The sequence below is a fragment of the Salmo trutta genome, chromosome 5, assembly GCF_901001165.1.
Source record: "Salmo trutta chromosome 5, fSalTru1.1, whole genome shotgun sequence".
Taxonomy (NCBI): Eukaryota; Metazoa; Chordata; class Actinopteri; order Salmoniformes; family Salmonidae; genus Salmo; species Salmo trutta.
In genome coordinates this window covers 47,536,991-47,551,910 of record NC_042961.1, presented here as the reverse complement: position 1 = coordinate 47,551,910, position 14,920 = coordinate 47,536,991, and the positions used below count along the sequence as shown (strand labels likewise).

Below are 14,920 nucleotides of genomic sequence, written 5' to 3'. Positions count from 1 at the left end.
GATTGGTGAAGGTGATAGGCTTTCACTTATCCAATCACTTATCAGTGATTACCGGAAGGAAGGAAGCATCTTTTAAGTGTTAGAACCAGACCTATTTCTCACTCATTCATTGTCCAGCTCAGTCAGTTATATAACACCCTGCTCTTCTTCTTCCCTGTGCACCTCTCAGGAGAGGATCCTCTATTGGCTGGGAGTTCAGACAGCTGGATGGTAAGGTTACCTGACACAACCAAATAGCACCCCAAATATCAGTCACGCATGAATCAGGTTACAGATGGAACTATAGGTGTAACATTAGACCAAAGAGAACAGAACATTCTTCGTCCATTATCATTGTTTGAGGGTCACCCATAGAGTAATACCACACATATTTAAAGAGTGTTTGACCTTTGCCCTTTGACCCCTCAGTGCCTCTGTACCAGACGTACCGTGCTACCGTCATCCACAAGGAGATCCGGCGCCAGACGGTGTGCCGCAACACCAGCAAGACCAGCGCTGACTACCACATGGACTGGACCGCACGCCGGGGTGGAGTGGGCATGGGGTCGGGCGGCGTGGGGGCGGTGGGCAACGGCAATGGGGCACCCAGTGCTACTATTCCGTTGCCCATCCCGGGCCAGACCACCCTATGGCAGGACCTACCAGAAGTACGGAAAAGTGGGGTGCTGGAGACCCTCAGCCCTGAACAGTGCAAGTACCAGGAGGTGAGGGGGGGATAGGAGGGGAGGGGGGGTAATAGGAGGGGGGATGAGGATAGAGAAGCAAACTCAATTTAGGGCTCAGTTTTTCATGGTTAACGGCATGGTTGCCGGAACATGGGTGGGTCAACATAAACAGGCGTATCAACAGAAGTGGGTATATAAAAAGCAAACAACTAATTTGCCGCATTTGTTGCCACTCAAGGCAGTTTTGCGTGGCTGCAACTGTGAGAGCAATTTAGCTAAGCCTAACCCTAACCCTTTTCCCAACCTTAACCTCATTCTCCTAACCTGTTACATTAACCTCTTACTTTAATTCTCCTAACCTGCTACGTCAGTTCTCGTAACCTGCTACATAAAAACAAACCATCAATCCTGAAAAAGCATCAGTATCACCACACAGGAACTGAACAATGAAAATGCGTGAAGAAACAAAAAATAACACAGCTCAATCAAAACCATCTAACCAATCAGTTACATAATTCGCTGATGATCCACCCACTTATTTTGCCCTGCTCACTTTCAGATACATTCCACATATGCAGTTACCCATACTAGGGTTTTTCAGTCATCAAGTAAAGTAAATTATTGATATTTTAGTTGACTGAATTTCACCTCAATGGACTGAATGTCTGCAGTTACCATCAATTGTAAATTCAGTACAGAAATGTGGCCATATTAATCAGTCCATATTGTATGTGTTGGGATATTTCAGTGATGGGCTGATTGTACTGTATGAATTAGAAGTTCACCATCCCATTGTCTCTCTCCCCTCAGAGTATGTTTGAGGTGTTGACATCGGAAGCGTCGTACGTGCGTTCCCTACGCGTTCTCAATGAACACTTCCTGGAATCCCGGGAGCTGGAGGAGGTGCTGATCATCCGGGACAGGAAGACTCTCTTCTCCAATGTCCTGCGAGTCCTGGAGGTCAGCGAGAGGTGAGAGAGAGGGAGGAATGGAGGGATGGCTAGAGAGTGGTACTTGGCTAAAACAGTGGGGAGTCAGAGTAAGGAAGGAGTGATGACTTGACTCAGCAGCATGTGGAGGGTTTTGCTGTAGCCCAAATTTAATATAAACAAACATTTCACTGTTTCGTTGTGTTAATAAACCCCTTAATGGAAATCAACCATAACCTTTGACCTTTCTAACTCTTCCCCCCCATTAGTTTTCTGACGGCCCTGGAGAACCGTAAGGAAGAGAGTCTGGTGTTCTCCGACATCTGTGACATCATCCATTTCCATGCTCAGCACAACTTCCCGGTCTACATCGACTACGTCCGCAACCAAATATACCAAGATAAGACTTACTCCTCCCTCATGTAAGACTGGCTTCATTACTGGGTCTAACAGGTAGGGTTGCAAAATGTTGGTAATTTACCCACAATTCCCTGATTTTCCTGAAATCCCTGTTGGAAGATTCCCGGATGTTCTTCTTATTCCATCCTGATTCCAGGAATCTTCCTTCTTATTCCATCCTGATTCCAGGAATCTTCCAACTGGAATTTTTGGAAAACTTTGGAATTTTGGGAACATTACCAGAATTCTGCAAACCTACTCAGAGGCCTCTTGGTCTGACAATTGATTCAACCAGAGGAGGAGGGGGTCCTGAATGATGTGTTTGTCCCCACAGGAAAACCAATGTGGACTTTGCCACGGTCATCACCCGTCTGCAGGAGTCTCCTCAGTGTCAGCGGCTGCCATTTATGTCCTTCCTGCTGCTGCCCTTCCAGCGAATCACACGCCTCAAGATACTTATCGAGGTGAGGGTCATCATGGTAACTGTAGTTGTTGTGGGCCGCTGTGATGTGGACTACAAGGGAGTGTGATCGTAGGGAAAAGCCTTAAACCTTATGATAATACTTTTTTGTTTGTCTTATTTTTTGTTTGTCTTGTATAACATGGCTTGTTGTTGTTGTTGTTGTTTATCAGAACATCCTGAAGAGAACAAAGGAAGATACGAAAGAAGAGCAGACTGCCTCCAAGGCCTTGGACTCTGTTTCTAAGGTAACCACACCTTTCCTCTTTCCATCCATCCGTGTACCTGCCCACAGACATTCTGACTGTTCCATTCTAAAGCAGTGTTCCATACCAGTCTGGAATATGGAACAATGACGTCAGTCCCCTGGTCTTTAGTGTGGGATTGAGGATATCCTATTGTCTCACTGCAGACAATATGACCAAGTACAGGAGGGAGAGATGAAGACTGTCTAATGTTATTCAAGTAGAGGGGGGACCTCTTGAAAAAGAGATGAACTTCATACACTTGTGAAATAGAGGAACATGGATTTTCATGAAATGAGAGACTGGTTATGTGGATTGTTTCTTATGTCTGTGTGAAAGGAAAAAATTAAGGAGCTGCCTCTTTCATTCAGTCTCTTGTTCTTTTTCTAACACAATTTCATTCTTTTTTTTCTTTCTGTCTTCCTCTTCCCATCCCTCTCTCTCTCAGATCATAGAGGAGTGCAACACTCAGGTCGGAAAGATGAAGCAGGTGGAAGAGCTGATCCACCTCTCCAAGACGCTGGAGTTTGACAAGCTCAAGGTAATCAATTAATCAGTCAGTCAGTTAATACACCACCCAACTAAACTAGAAACCTATCCCTTTCTGCTTGATTCTTATGCATTTCTCTCTCTCTCTTTCTACCCCCCTCTCTCAATCTATCCCCCTTCTCCCTCTTTCTTTCTCCACCTCTCTCTCTCTCCATCTATCCTCCCCACCTCTCTCTCCCTCACTCTCTATCAGGCCATCCCCATCATTTCCCAAACCCGTGTCTTGGAGAAGCGTGGGGAGTTACAGGAGATGGCCAAAGGGAACACCCTTTTCAACCTGGGTCACAAGTTCACCCCCGTCTACCTCTTCCTCTTCAATGACCTGCTCATCATCGCCACCAAGAAGGGGTGAGTCCCCCATATGGTGTTCATAAGGCTTTATGAAGCCTTTATAAACCTCCCTAAGGCCTTTATCCCTCATTAATGCTTCACAAATCATTTGTAAGCAAATGTTGTGCTCGAACAGAGAGGATGGCTCTACATTCATACATTCTAGGACTCATCTTAGACTGCCTTCAATGTGTTTGGTTCCTCCTCTCATCCCTGTTAGTTCAGAGCGTTTCGTGGTGTTGGACCACGCCCACCGCACCCTGGTCCAGGTTCAGCCAATAGGAGACGACCAGGTCTCCAACCCTAGCTATGAACACTGCTTCTGTCTGACTCTACTGGAGAACCACCAGGGACGCATGATGGAGAGACTGATGAAGGCCCCTTCACAGTGAGTAGTACACACAGTGTGTGTGTGTATGTGTGTATAGTGCGTATGTTACACATAATACCCCATAATGAGAGAGAAACTGTACAGAAAGGCAGAGAGAGGTTACGTAGAGATGTTGAAGAGAGGCAGAAAGCGACAGAAGAAGAGGTGGAAAGCGCGAGAGGAAATGAAAGAGCATACGTCAATCAGGTATACCATGGCAGCAGGTAGCCTAGTGGTTAGAGCATTGGGCCAGTAACTGAAAAGTCACTGGATCAAATACCCGAGCCAACAAGGTGAAAGTCTTTCAATGTGCCCTGGAGCGTGCCACTTAACCCTAATTTGCTCCAGGGGCGCCGTACTACTATTCCTAACCTTGCAAAACACATTTCACTGAACCTATCTGGTGTATGTGACAATAAAAAAAAACAACATATATCATCAGGTTGGCGGCTAAAATTGTCTTCATTATGTAACACACTGCCAACAGACAATGATTAGCCTACAGTAGTCATCACAGGAATGCACTGACAGCCCATAATGCTCACAAACACACAGTTAGTCACATACTCCAGTTAACACCAACATACCTGAGGTACGGGCAGACTAGGAGAACCGGTACAGTATTTTCCCTCAGACATAAGTACACCTATTGTTTACAGATGTGGTATTTGTGTGTGTGTGTGTGTCTATGGTCTGTTTCACATGTCCATTCTCTCTCCTCCTCTCTTCTTGCCTTTCTTTTCCCCTCATCCATTCTTCTCAGGTCTGACCTGCACCGGTGGATAGCAGCGTTCCCTGACCCCATGAAACCTGATGGGGACAAGGAGGAGGTTGTCTATGAGGACTGGGGTGAGCGACTGGGTTAGCTTGGTGACACACACCCTATAATTAGCTGCAGTAAGGCAGCTTGTAGTGACTTGGCTAGTTGCCAAATTCCATCATCAACACCGACATCTATCCTCGGTTTACCTTACATGGACACGCTTTGTGCCATTTGCACTTGTGATTGATAATTGTTCGGTTTGTTGATATTTAGTCTTGTCTCTGTCCTCAGACTGTCCTCAGGTGCAATGTGTGGAGCAGTACGTCGCTCAGCAGGCTGACGAGCTCAACCTAGAAGCCACTGAGATCATCAACGTGGTGCGCAAGACCAACGAGGGTAAGACCTGGCAGGAAACGAATGTCCCGACCTGTGGTTAGGAGGGATACTGGGTAGCACTTTATTTTACAAACCAGAAAAAAAATCATGTTTTACTTGATAAAATGATAACACAGTAATACATTAAACTCTCATCTTTCCCCCAACCCCCCTCTTTGTACGTCTTTATCCCGACAGTTCTAATTCAACCCTGTACCTATTAGCAGTTTATTGATATGTGATGGTTATTTTAGCATGATTTATATATAAACATCCTATCTCCCCACTCCCGCTCCCTCCCTTCCATTCCCTCCCTCTAGGTTGGTACGAGGGGATCCGTCTCTCCAACGGACAGAAGGGCTGGTTTCCTGTGGAGAACGCTGTAGAGATCACCAATGAGCATGTGCGGCGGCGGAACCTTCTAGAACGCTATCGGGTCATTCAGGCCGCCAGCATTGTCACCAACAACAAGGCCAAGACTACCCCGCAATGTTGACGTAACATCAGGATGACAGTGACAGACGCTCCGCAGAATGTCAGTCGAAACGTTTACATAACGTCACTAGAACGTTGCTGGAATATTAAACTGGATAGGGGAGAGTGAACCAGTGCTTGCCATGCATGCTCCCCTGAAGAACTCTTAGCTGGAGACATAAGGAGCTTTTGGAGGAGCCCTATCTTATCAAATTGTTTGATCGGCATGTTTTGTTTAAATGATTCATTTGGTGAAGTTATGGGATAGTGTTTTTTTTAGGGAACTTTTAAGAACCAGGAAATGATATGTAATCTTACGGGAGGAAAAGGATGAGAAACTTCTTCTGAACCTAGTGTACTTATCCCTGTAAAGTCTGCCTAATGTTGAGAGAGAGAGAGAGAGAGAGAGAGAGAGTGTGTGTGTGAGTGAGTGAGTGAGTGAGTGAGTGAGTGAGTGAGTGAGTGAGTGAGTGAGTGAGTGAGTGAGTGAGTGAGAGAGAGAGAGAAGAAAGAGAAAGAGAAAGAGAAAGAGAGAGAGAGAGAGAGAGAGAGAGAGAGAGGAGAGAGAAAGAGAAAGAGAAAGAGAGAGAGAGAGAGAGGAGAGAGAAAGAGAAAGAGAAAGAAAATTAATGAACCTGCACCTAACCCCACACTGCCAAAGGAAAGCCCCCATTAAAAAGTGCCCCTGTGACAATATATCAGTCAGGTATACCATGGCAGCAGGTACCCTAGTGGTTAGAGCATTGGGCCAGCAACCGAAAAGTCACTGGATCAAATACCCGAGCCAACAAGGTGAAAGTCTTTCAATGTGCCCTGGAGCGTGCCACTTAACCCTAATTTGCTCCAGGGGTGCCGTACTACTATGGCTAACCTTGCAAAACACATTTCACTGTACCTATCTGGTGTATGTGACAATAAAAAACAACAACATATACCATCAGGTTGGCTGCTAAAATTGTCTTCATTATGTAACACACTGCCAACAGACAATGATTAGCCTACAGTAGTCATCACAGGAATGCACTGACAGCCCATAATGCTCACAAACACACAGTTAGTCACATACTCCAGTTAACACCAACATACCTGAGGTACGGGCAGACTAGGAGAACCGGTACAGTATTTTCCCTCAGACATAAGTACACCTATTTTTGTTTACAGATGTGGTATTTGTGTGTGTGTGTGTGTGTGTCCTACTGCTGCTGTTTCATAATCACTACAGGGTTGAATACATTTGACCGTCATGTTTGGACACAAAAAAGTAACAGCTAAGTCATGTACATAATGTTGTAAACCACAAAACCTTGTCTGTGATTATTTTGCTGGTAGAGTCGCAATATTGGTAAGATAGCGCTGAAACATCTAGTTGAGTCCTACTCTGGTATTATGATACTATATGTGTATTAATTCTACAGCAGGCCTCATAGGTTTAAACTCTGTGGTAATTGCTCCACCTTTACCCCTGATAGATTTGCAAACATTTAAAAAAATTATAATTTGAGTTTAGCAGGCGTAAATGGAACTCAATTCCCCTTTAATGTATTTTTTTTCTATGCGTATTCTGACTGTGAACTTAAGCATGAGAATAGCATGATATTCACCTGCTATTTGTTTAGGGTAGACATCAATGAAATGAAGGTGTGGCGGAGGTAGGTTTACAGATACGCAGTATTCTGACTTAGACTTAATTCCACCACCTTTACGTGCAAGGAAAGGTCGAGCAAACCTTTCGGTTCCAAGTGGGAAAAGCATCTACTTAATTTCCCTGATAGAAATAACAGCATTCTCCATGCACATGAGGTATTGTGGCCCCTTTTCCGCAGTGAAGTAGGTTATAAAGAGCTGTGCCATTATTCAGAATGTTAGTCGTATGCCCTCATAATTATGCGTGGATGAAATGGAGATCCAAGCTACAGGCTTCTGTAGGGCAAACTTGTGAATGTTTTAGTTATATGCCAGGGCTTTTCTCCGTTTTATTTGACAATTTGTATCATGTTAAATATTAGCCACTATCGGAAGACACACGTCAGTGCATACATATACATCTGTCACTTTAGTGTTATTTTCCTTCTATTTGTAGCCTATTGATTCGTTCTTTCCTCTGTTATGTCCATGGAGTTGTTCCTGAGGGTTGCTAGCATTAGTGGATCATATAGACCCTTTCCCCCCCCCCGGATGCATGCGACTCTTGGCGCCAGTAAGAAAGCCATCACCATCTGCGCCCATTCAAGCCTAGATTTAAGGTTGTATTACGTCTATACAAAATATAAAAGTTCTCATATGCTTACAATGATGTTTTGATTCTTGCTTGAACAGTAGCTAGGATTATATTTGGTTGTGAGCTTTGCAAAATAACTATTTTGGATGCAGCGGTTGTTAGCTAGAATGCTAATGCTCATTGTTATAGGCTGTAGCAAAAATATAGCCAGAGAACCATTTTACTGGTTGAAGTCGGCCCAGCAACCTTTTTGTTACTGGCCCAACGCTCCTACCCGCCAGGCTACCTGCCTCCCCCATTAAACATATTCAGGGTGTGCAAGGTAGACACACACCTGTAGAGCACATTACGCTCCTGCATTAGGTAAACCTGAATACCAACTACCAGGGTGCAAATTACAGGGGAGCCGGGAGAAGGGGGGGCTCAGCTCCCCTGAATGAGACATTAGCTCCCCTGAATGAGACATTAGCTCCGCTGAATGAGACATTAGCTCCCCTGAATGAGACATTAGCTCCCCTAAATGAGACATTAGCTCCCCTAAATGAGACATTAGCTACCCTGAATGAGACATTAGCTCCCCTGAATGAGACATTAGCTCCCCTGAATGAGACATTAGCTCCCCTGAATGAGACATTAGCTCCCCTGAATGAGACATTAGCTCCCCTGAATGAGACATTAGCTCCCCTGAATGAGACATTAGCTCCCCTGAATGAGACATTAGCTCCCCTGAATGAGACATTAGCTCCCCTAAATGCAACAGAAGTCAAACTTGGAGAGGGAGGTCTCTAAATAATGGTAATTTCACCATTCTTCTGTTTGTTTAAAATGTAGTGGTAAATATGTTTTACAGCGCTAAATATTAAAACTTCCATATGAAACAAACATCCCCACCTCTGTCATGGTTTAAACCATTTATTTCTGTTTTATTCATAGGGAACAATGCACATTAATATTACAATAATGAAACATCCATATAAAATGTGCCAGGGTTAGCCAAAAGCTAATTTGCGCCCGTAGTCCCAGGGCAGGTAAGGGCAATTACACACTCACACCACAAATACTCACACAACAAAAAATACTAAATACAAATACATTACATCCAATAACATATAATTCTAACAACAACAACAATATCCTCAACTGTCGTCTTACATATGAGGAACCGTAGATAACTCAGGTGTACAGGTTTGGATAGATTTTAGCTATGTTTTCAATTTAAATGTAAAAGTGTAATAATCAGTGCAGTTTCTCAAGTTCATGGGCAGTGTATTCCAGTATATTATGGCTCTAACAGAGAAGGTCGACTGACTGAGTTTACGGTGTCGGAAAGGGACAACAATCCCCTCTAGTTACTGCCCTTGTTATCCTGGAGTTGCTTTCCTTAAGCATGATATGCCAGTATAGGGGTGGAGGGGCAAGACCATGGAGGATCTTAAAGACAAGGCTTGCATCTACATACTGCTTAAAGCTATCCAGACTAAATAAATTATGTTTGTGAATGATGTGACAATGGTGGTAACTGTTTGGTTTGTTACCAAAAATCTAAAGTGTTTGTTTGTGGAGTGATTCAATTGGTTTCAGAATGGTAGCGCCTGCTTGTGACCAGCATGTGAGGCAATATCTCAGATCATAGCATGCATATATAAACTCAGCAAAAAAAGAAATGTCCTCTCACTGTCAACTGCATTTATTTTCAGCAAACTTAACGTGTAAATATTTGTATGAACATAACAAGATTCAACAACTGAGACATGAACTGAACAAGTTCCACAGACATGCGACTAACAGAAATTGAATGATGTGTGTCAAGTGTCACGTCTGGAGGAAACCTGGCACCATCCCTACGGTGAAGCATGGTGGTGGCAGCATCATGCTGTGGGGATGTTTTTCAGTGGTATGGACTGGGAGACTAGTCAGGATCGAGGGAAAGAGGAATGGAGCACTCAGGCCCTCTCTCTGGGTCTGAGTGCGAGTGCGAGCGGTCTGGGTCTGATGGGCCGTTGACATCTAATACACTATAGTTATCTGCAAGTAAGGCTTTTTAATGTGCAAAAGGGCAGATGTCTGCATAATTGATGAGATAAAGCTTTAACCTGCAACTCCGTCGTCCCTGGCGCATGGTGGGGTCCGTGTAGAAGAACTCAGAGGGAGTCATGACTGGAACTGATGGGGGGAAAAAATGGTTCAAAAAACAAAACTGACAGTTCATTTGGACAGTCTGCAAAGTCCATCTGTAAATGCTCTACAGATAGTTGATAGTATGACTATCTGTTGATAAGCAACTGCTTGCTAAGGTTACGGTTAGGTTTACAATAAGAGTTAGGGTCAAATCAGGGGCCAAAATCGTCGAAATTAACATTAAAAAGGGATGAGAGTTTAAAAGACAAACATACAGCCCTACTATTTTCAAGGCATCCCCAAAAGTCAATGTATAATTTGAATACTGGCTGTGTAAAAGCACTGTCAAATTTGACGCAGGCTGGTATGTAGCAAATCGCTAAAGGTCAAAGCTTAGCAGAGGGTACAAGAGCTAAGTACTGTAGGCACCTGAGAGGATAAAGTCTAAAGAGGATCCTTGGGATGCCCCAACTCTGACATCACCCCATTGAAGTTGACATTTTAAATGATTAAGATTAAGGTTAGAGTTAGGTATGGGGTATGGTTAAGGTTCAGGGTAAGGACGTCCCAAGGATCCCTGATTGCACTAACCCACCTGAGAGGGGTGGTGGTGCCCCCGTCCTGTCCTCACCTGGATGTTGATGGAGTCTCCAGGGGTACTGGGCCAACCCCATGGCTGCCATATACAGGGGCAGGAAGGAGGGATGGTGGTGGGTCCGGTTGGAGAATGGAGGAAGGACCACCTGCCTTGGGCTCTGTTGTTGGTGGAAAGACAACACAGATATTGGAATATGACATAAAAAGGTATAAGCTATATATCTCAAACTAGTCAAGGTGATTGTAATGTTTTTGTGTCTTCTCCATCTACTCTGTTGTTGCTCATTGTAGGCGACGACTTGGCAATTCAATTATAGTGTGATTTTCAGTCTACTAAATTGTTACTTGTGTATCAGTAGGGTTTAATGCTTGAAAACTCACATTAACCTTGGAAGAACTCCCATGTTGTTGCTCATATCACTGCCAATACTTTTATCTTTCACTACAACAACATTTGCATGGACAAGCACAAAACAGTGCACAATGAAAATAGGCTACCAAAACTGTCATTGCAATCATGTAAGTTTCATAAGCTTCAGCTATTTTTTATTAATTACCAATAGGTTTTCAAGGTACTGAAATATTTTGGAACAAGTTTTGTTGTTGATTGATCCACAGGGTGTCACAGCCAATTGATGAGCATTGGCGTTTGGTAAATGGCCAAAGCGCCACCTGCTGGCCATTTCAGGGACATCCGAATCGTCTCTGAAGAATACTGTAGATCTGTATACGTTACTGCTAAATGCATTACACCGATTTTCAATGAGATAAGACTATGTAGACACTTAGTACATCAGTGAAATTGCAGATCGGCAACTTTTGCAAGTCTGTTGACAATTATGTCATTAGGATAGGAAAGTATAAAACCACTCTGTGGCTAGTGTTGAAAACAATTACTTCCTATCTGAATTCCTCCATCTTTATGTGACTTTGCAATTTTACTGTTTGACTTTCCATAATGTCTATTTGCATGTCTCTTGCTGCTAGAATTGCAATTCATATTCCAAGATCTGCAGCTTCATTAAAAATGTCAGCTGGATTTCACAGGTAAGCTTCATTTAAATGTATTGTTCTATACTAACTTCTATAATAGAGCTTCAATGTGTTCAGTTAATTGGTTAGCAGTTGACTCATTCTCACCCCTCTAGAGTTTCCTTACTAGATGCAGTGTTTGATGTGCCTCCATTGGGTAAGTAAAAATTATTCTTACCTATAACTTGTTAGAATACACTTCAGGCCAATGGTAATCTAATGTCTTTAAGCTTGACTGTCGGGATTGATACCTTGTGGTGTCTGAACAATTGGGATTTACTGTTATTGGACCTAAGTCTTGGTTATTGGTAAGGTGCTAAGACAGTTCAGAGTGAAACTATCTGAAGAGGAATTCTTTCTTTGACAAACACTACGGGGAAGATGTCCTATGGGGCTTCCTACACTGACCTCTAACCCTTTTTTATTGACAGGGTTTTGTTTCAAGACATTGGAAGTGTAAACCTTTGTTGAAAATCAGACTTGACCATACGCATTGGAACATAACATGCACAATGAGTTCGAGGTCAGTCTCTAATATGAACCCTTATGGACAATGGCGGTCTAGAAACCAGACCCCCCCCCCCCCCTCACAGGTCCATGGCCACGCATAGTCTGTGCCAACAACTCTTCACCACTAACCGTAAGGCGCTCCAGTAACCAATCACAAATGGCTCCTTTGCCTGACAACTGATCCTCCTGGTGCCTTGAGCAGTAGCACGTTGGGATTTTAGGTTGTCACAGAGTAAAGAGTTCTCCACTTTGCCCAGCATGCATTATCCTGCATCACTGGACTGTGTAAGGACCCTACATTTTAATTGTCGATGTATACAGCCTACAATGTAGTAATCAGTTACCCTGCAATGTCACCAAGTAGCTTGTCCCTGTCATGAAAATAAGATCTGCCTCCTTTGTACTGGTAATGGTTGTGACGTAACTGTCATCCTCCCACCATACGTGTCTGTCTAACCCCTTCACTAGGGTTTTCCATGCTAACGGAACTGACGTGGCTGTCATCCAGGTTTAATTCGAAGACCCCATTGTTCCAAGAACTGTAGGTTACTGAATAACACCATTAACCTGAAATAATTGTTTAGTGACACTGGGGAGTGCAATGGCTACCAGATGCTTTGTATGCATTTCATTAGATTTGTTGGCCACGAGTCCCTCATTCAGTACTTAATTGAGGGGGGGGGTTTCCAGTCGATGGACTCCAACTACACTTCGGTAATCCTGCCTCAGGTGCTTTACAAAAGTTGTGAAATGTGTTTTTACGGGGTCAGCCATAGTTGTATGGTGCCCCTGGAGAAAATGAGGGTTAAGTGCCTTGCTCAAGGGCACATGCATTAAATTATCTATTCTTTGCCTTGTTGGCTCCGGTATTCAAACCAGCAACCTTTCAATTACTGGCTCAATGCTCTAACTGCTAGGCTACCTTCCGCCACTACTGCCTGGTCATGGCTCGGTTCAATGACTTTTGTAAGTTGACTTGAACCTTTGACTTTATTAAGAAAGACCTTGGCTGCAAGTGTTTTCACAATGGTCTTCCTAGCCTTCTGGTTCTGACACTGCCTTATGGCAACTCTGCTGGAGCCCAGTGACCCAACCCACTAGCCAAGTCTCCCTGCTTCATATCGAAACAATGTTAAGTCCTTGACCATCAGTTAGTATTACGCAGCTACAGTCTTTTCATGACCATTACTTCTCTCCCACCAGCCTTCAAAAGGCATCTGCACAGAGGGCATCAGCTTCCAGCGGGGGATCCAACCGTACAACTACATGTGGGAGGTTGGCGTCGGCCCTGACCTGGCTATGCATCGTAGGTACGTTATGCTCTACGAAAACCAGTGACTATGGACGTTTCTCTCCGCCCCCGGATACATCTGAGGTGAGGTGGTCACATCACTATTTAATGAAACTATTGTAGCTGTGGTTTTATGCCAGTGTTCCATCATGAAGGTACAACTTTACATCACATGATATAACATTGAGCCAGTTCGGTACATTTGAAATCCTATCGAGGGACGCCAAGACGCTGGAAGTTCAGCATGCCTCTACCAAACGCTGCCTCATCACAACTACTGAGCTGATCTGTGAGACTAGGTATTGGTGTCGGTCGTGTTTCAGGTCCTCTTCATTGCAGCTGCGCTGAGCATCTAACTTCTCCAATCATTGCAATCTGATTATTGGTTCATTGGATGACATTGCATCTGGTACTATCTGATGTCACTTCTCTCCAGTGTGTTCCACAGAAGAGGTGAAGACTGATGACAAACAGGACTCTGGCCATCATTGGTGCAGAACCTCCCTCCTGGACTCCACCTGCAGGCCCCAAGAGACAGTTGACACCCACCAGGGTTCTCTAACTTTGGACTCTACACCTGTGAAACAAAGTCATGGCAGGGTTCAAAGTCTCTAGGCTAGTAGTGGCTTTGTCCCAATAGTATTTTTGGATTAAATTGATTGGCTATCCTTTCAGATGGACTACCAGTGATGAATGGGATTGTGTTCTACAAGCAATACTCACCCAGACATCTTATAGGTATGGCTCTACATTTTGTAACACACCTTTGACGAGTCTAAGGTGCACATTATTGGATTTGTCAATAGAAACATTGGATATCTGGTCCTTAAGGGGCTGTGCTACTAAGCAGTGTCCCACTCACCCCATTGTATGCTGATGGGATATTTCATTTACTTTCTGAATGACTGGAATTGTAAATGTGGCTATGAAACTGGCCATTGAGCGCTTTTGTTCTAGTTAATCTTAATGTGCTTTTGAAGTTTGCAAGTCCAATAGCTCAGGATCTTTGAGGGAGATCCAGTCACTCTTGGTGACCAGGTTCCAATAAACAGTCTTCAGTAAATAGCTGGGTTCCAAATGACCTGAAGGAAATTAACTTATTTTTTTATTTTTATTTTTCTTCAGTTTAGCTTTGTCAGTGGCTAGACTCCTGTTGTGATTCCTCTGACGATGACACTGACTACAAAGTATCTTGTTACAACAATCTGCTAAATTAATTTGGGTCCCCTGGCCACACCCAGCAATTTTAAACTAGCATTGAATCAATACTTTCATGTTATTACTCTATTTAAAATGAATAAATTGTTGGCTCTTGAAGTCTTCCTCCAGTACCTTTGTTTTCAAAAGCAATATACCAAGCTTAACTGCAGACTTCAAGGAGTTGGTCTGATAGACTTAGTGATGTCATTGGAGTCAATTTCTCATGTAAGTTTCATGCCGCTGTATAAAAAGATGCTATATTAAGTTGTGCTGCCTGTGTAAAAGCAGCCCAATTAGTTTCCAGTGATTCTCTCCAATAATAGGGTAAAAGAGGACTGCTTGTGTAAATGCAGCCTTTGCGCAGGGATATTCAACTCATACCCTACGTGGTCCAG

At 43.7% G+C, this 14,920-nt stretch overlaps 1 protein-coding gene across 2 annotated transcripts in view; it reads left to right on the top strand.

The window, feature by feature from the left end:
• Positions 1–8,667, top strand: part of LOC115194298 (rho guanine nucleotide exchange factor 15) — a 16,229-nt gene extending 7,562 nt beyond the window's left edge. For both annotated transcript variants that reach the window (XM_029753916.1, XM_029753917.1), the window contains exons 5-17: positions 170–210; positions 409–704; positions 1,476–1,636; positions 1,864–2,016; positions 2,328–2,457; positions 2,627–2,701; positions 3,147–3,239; positions 3,441–3,595; positions 3,798–3,965; positions 4,711–4,796; positions 5,002–5,106; positions 5,406–5,973; positions 6,120–8,667. In XM_029753916.1, the coding sequence (XP_029609776.1) occupies positions 170–210; positions 409–704; positions 1,476–1,636; positions 1,864–2,016; positions 2,328–2,457; positions 2,627–2,701; positions 3,147–3,239; positions 3,441–3,595; positions 3,798–3,965; positions 4,711–4,796; positions 5,002–5,106; positions 5,406–5,581 (1,639 nt within the window). In that variant the 3' untranslated portion in view covers positions 5,582–5,973; positions 6,120–8,667. The remainder of the gene's footprint in view (positions 1–169; positions 211–408; positions 705–1,475; positions 1,637–1,863; positions 2,017–2,327; positions 2,458–2,626; positions 2,702–3,146; positions 3,240–3,440; positions 3,596–3,797; positions 3,966–4,710; positions 4,797–5,001; positions 5,107–5,405; positions 5,974–6,119) is intronic.
• The last annotated feature ends 6,253 nt before the right edge of the window (positions 8,668–14,920 follow it).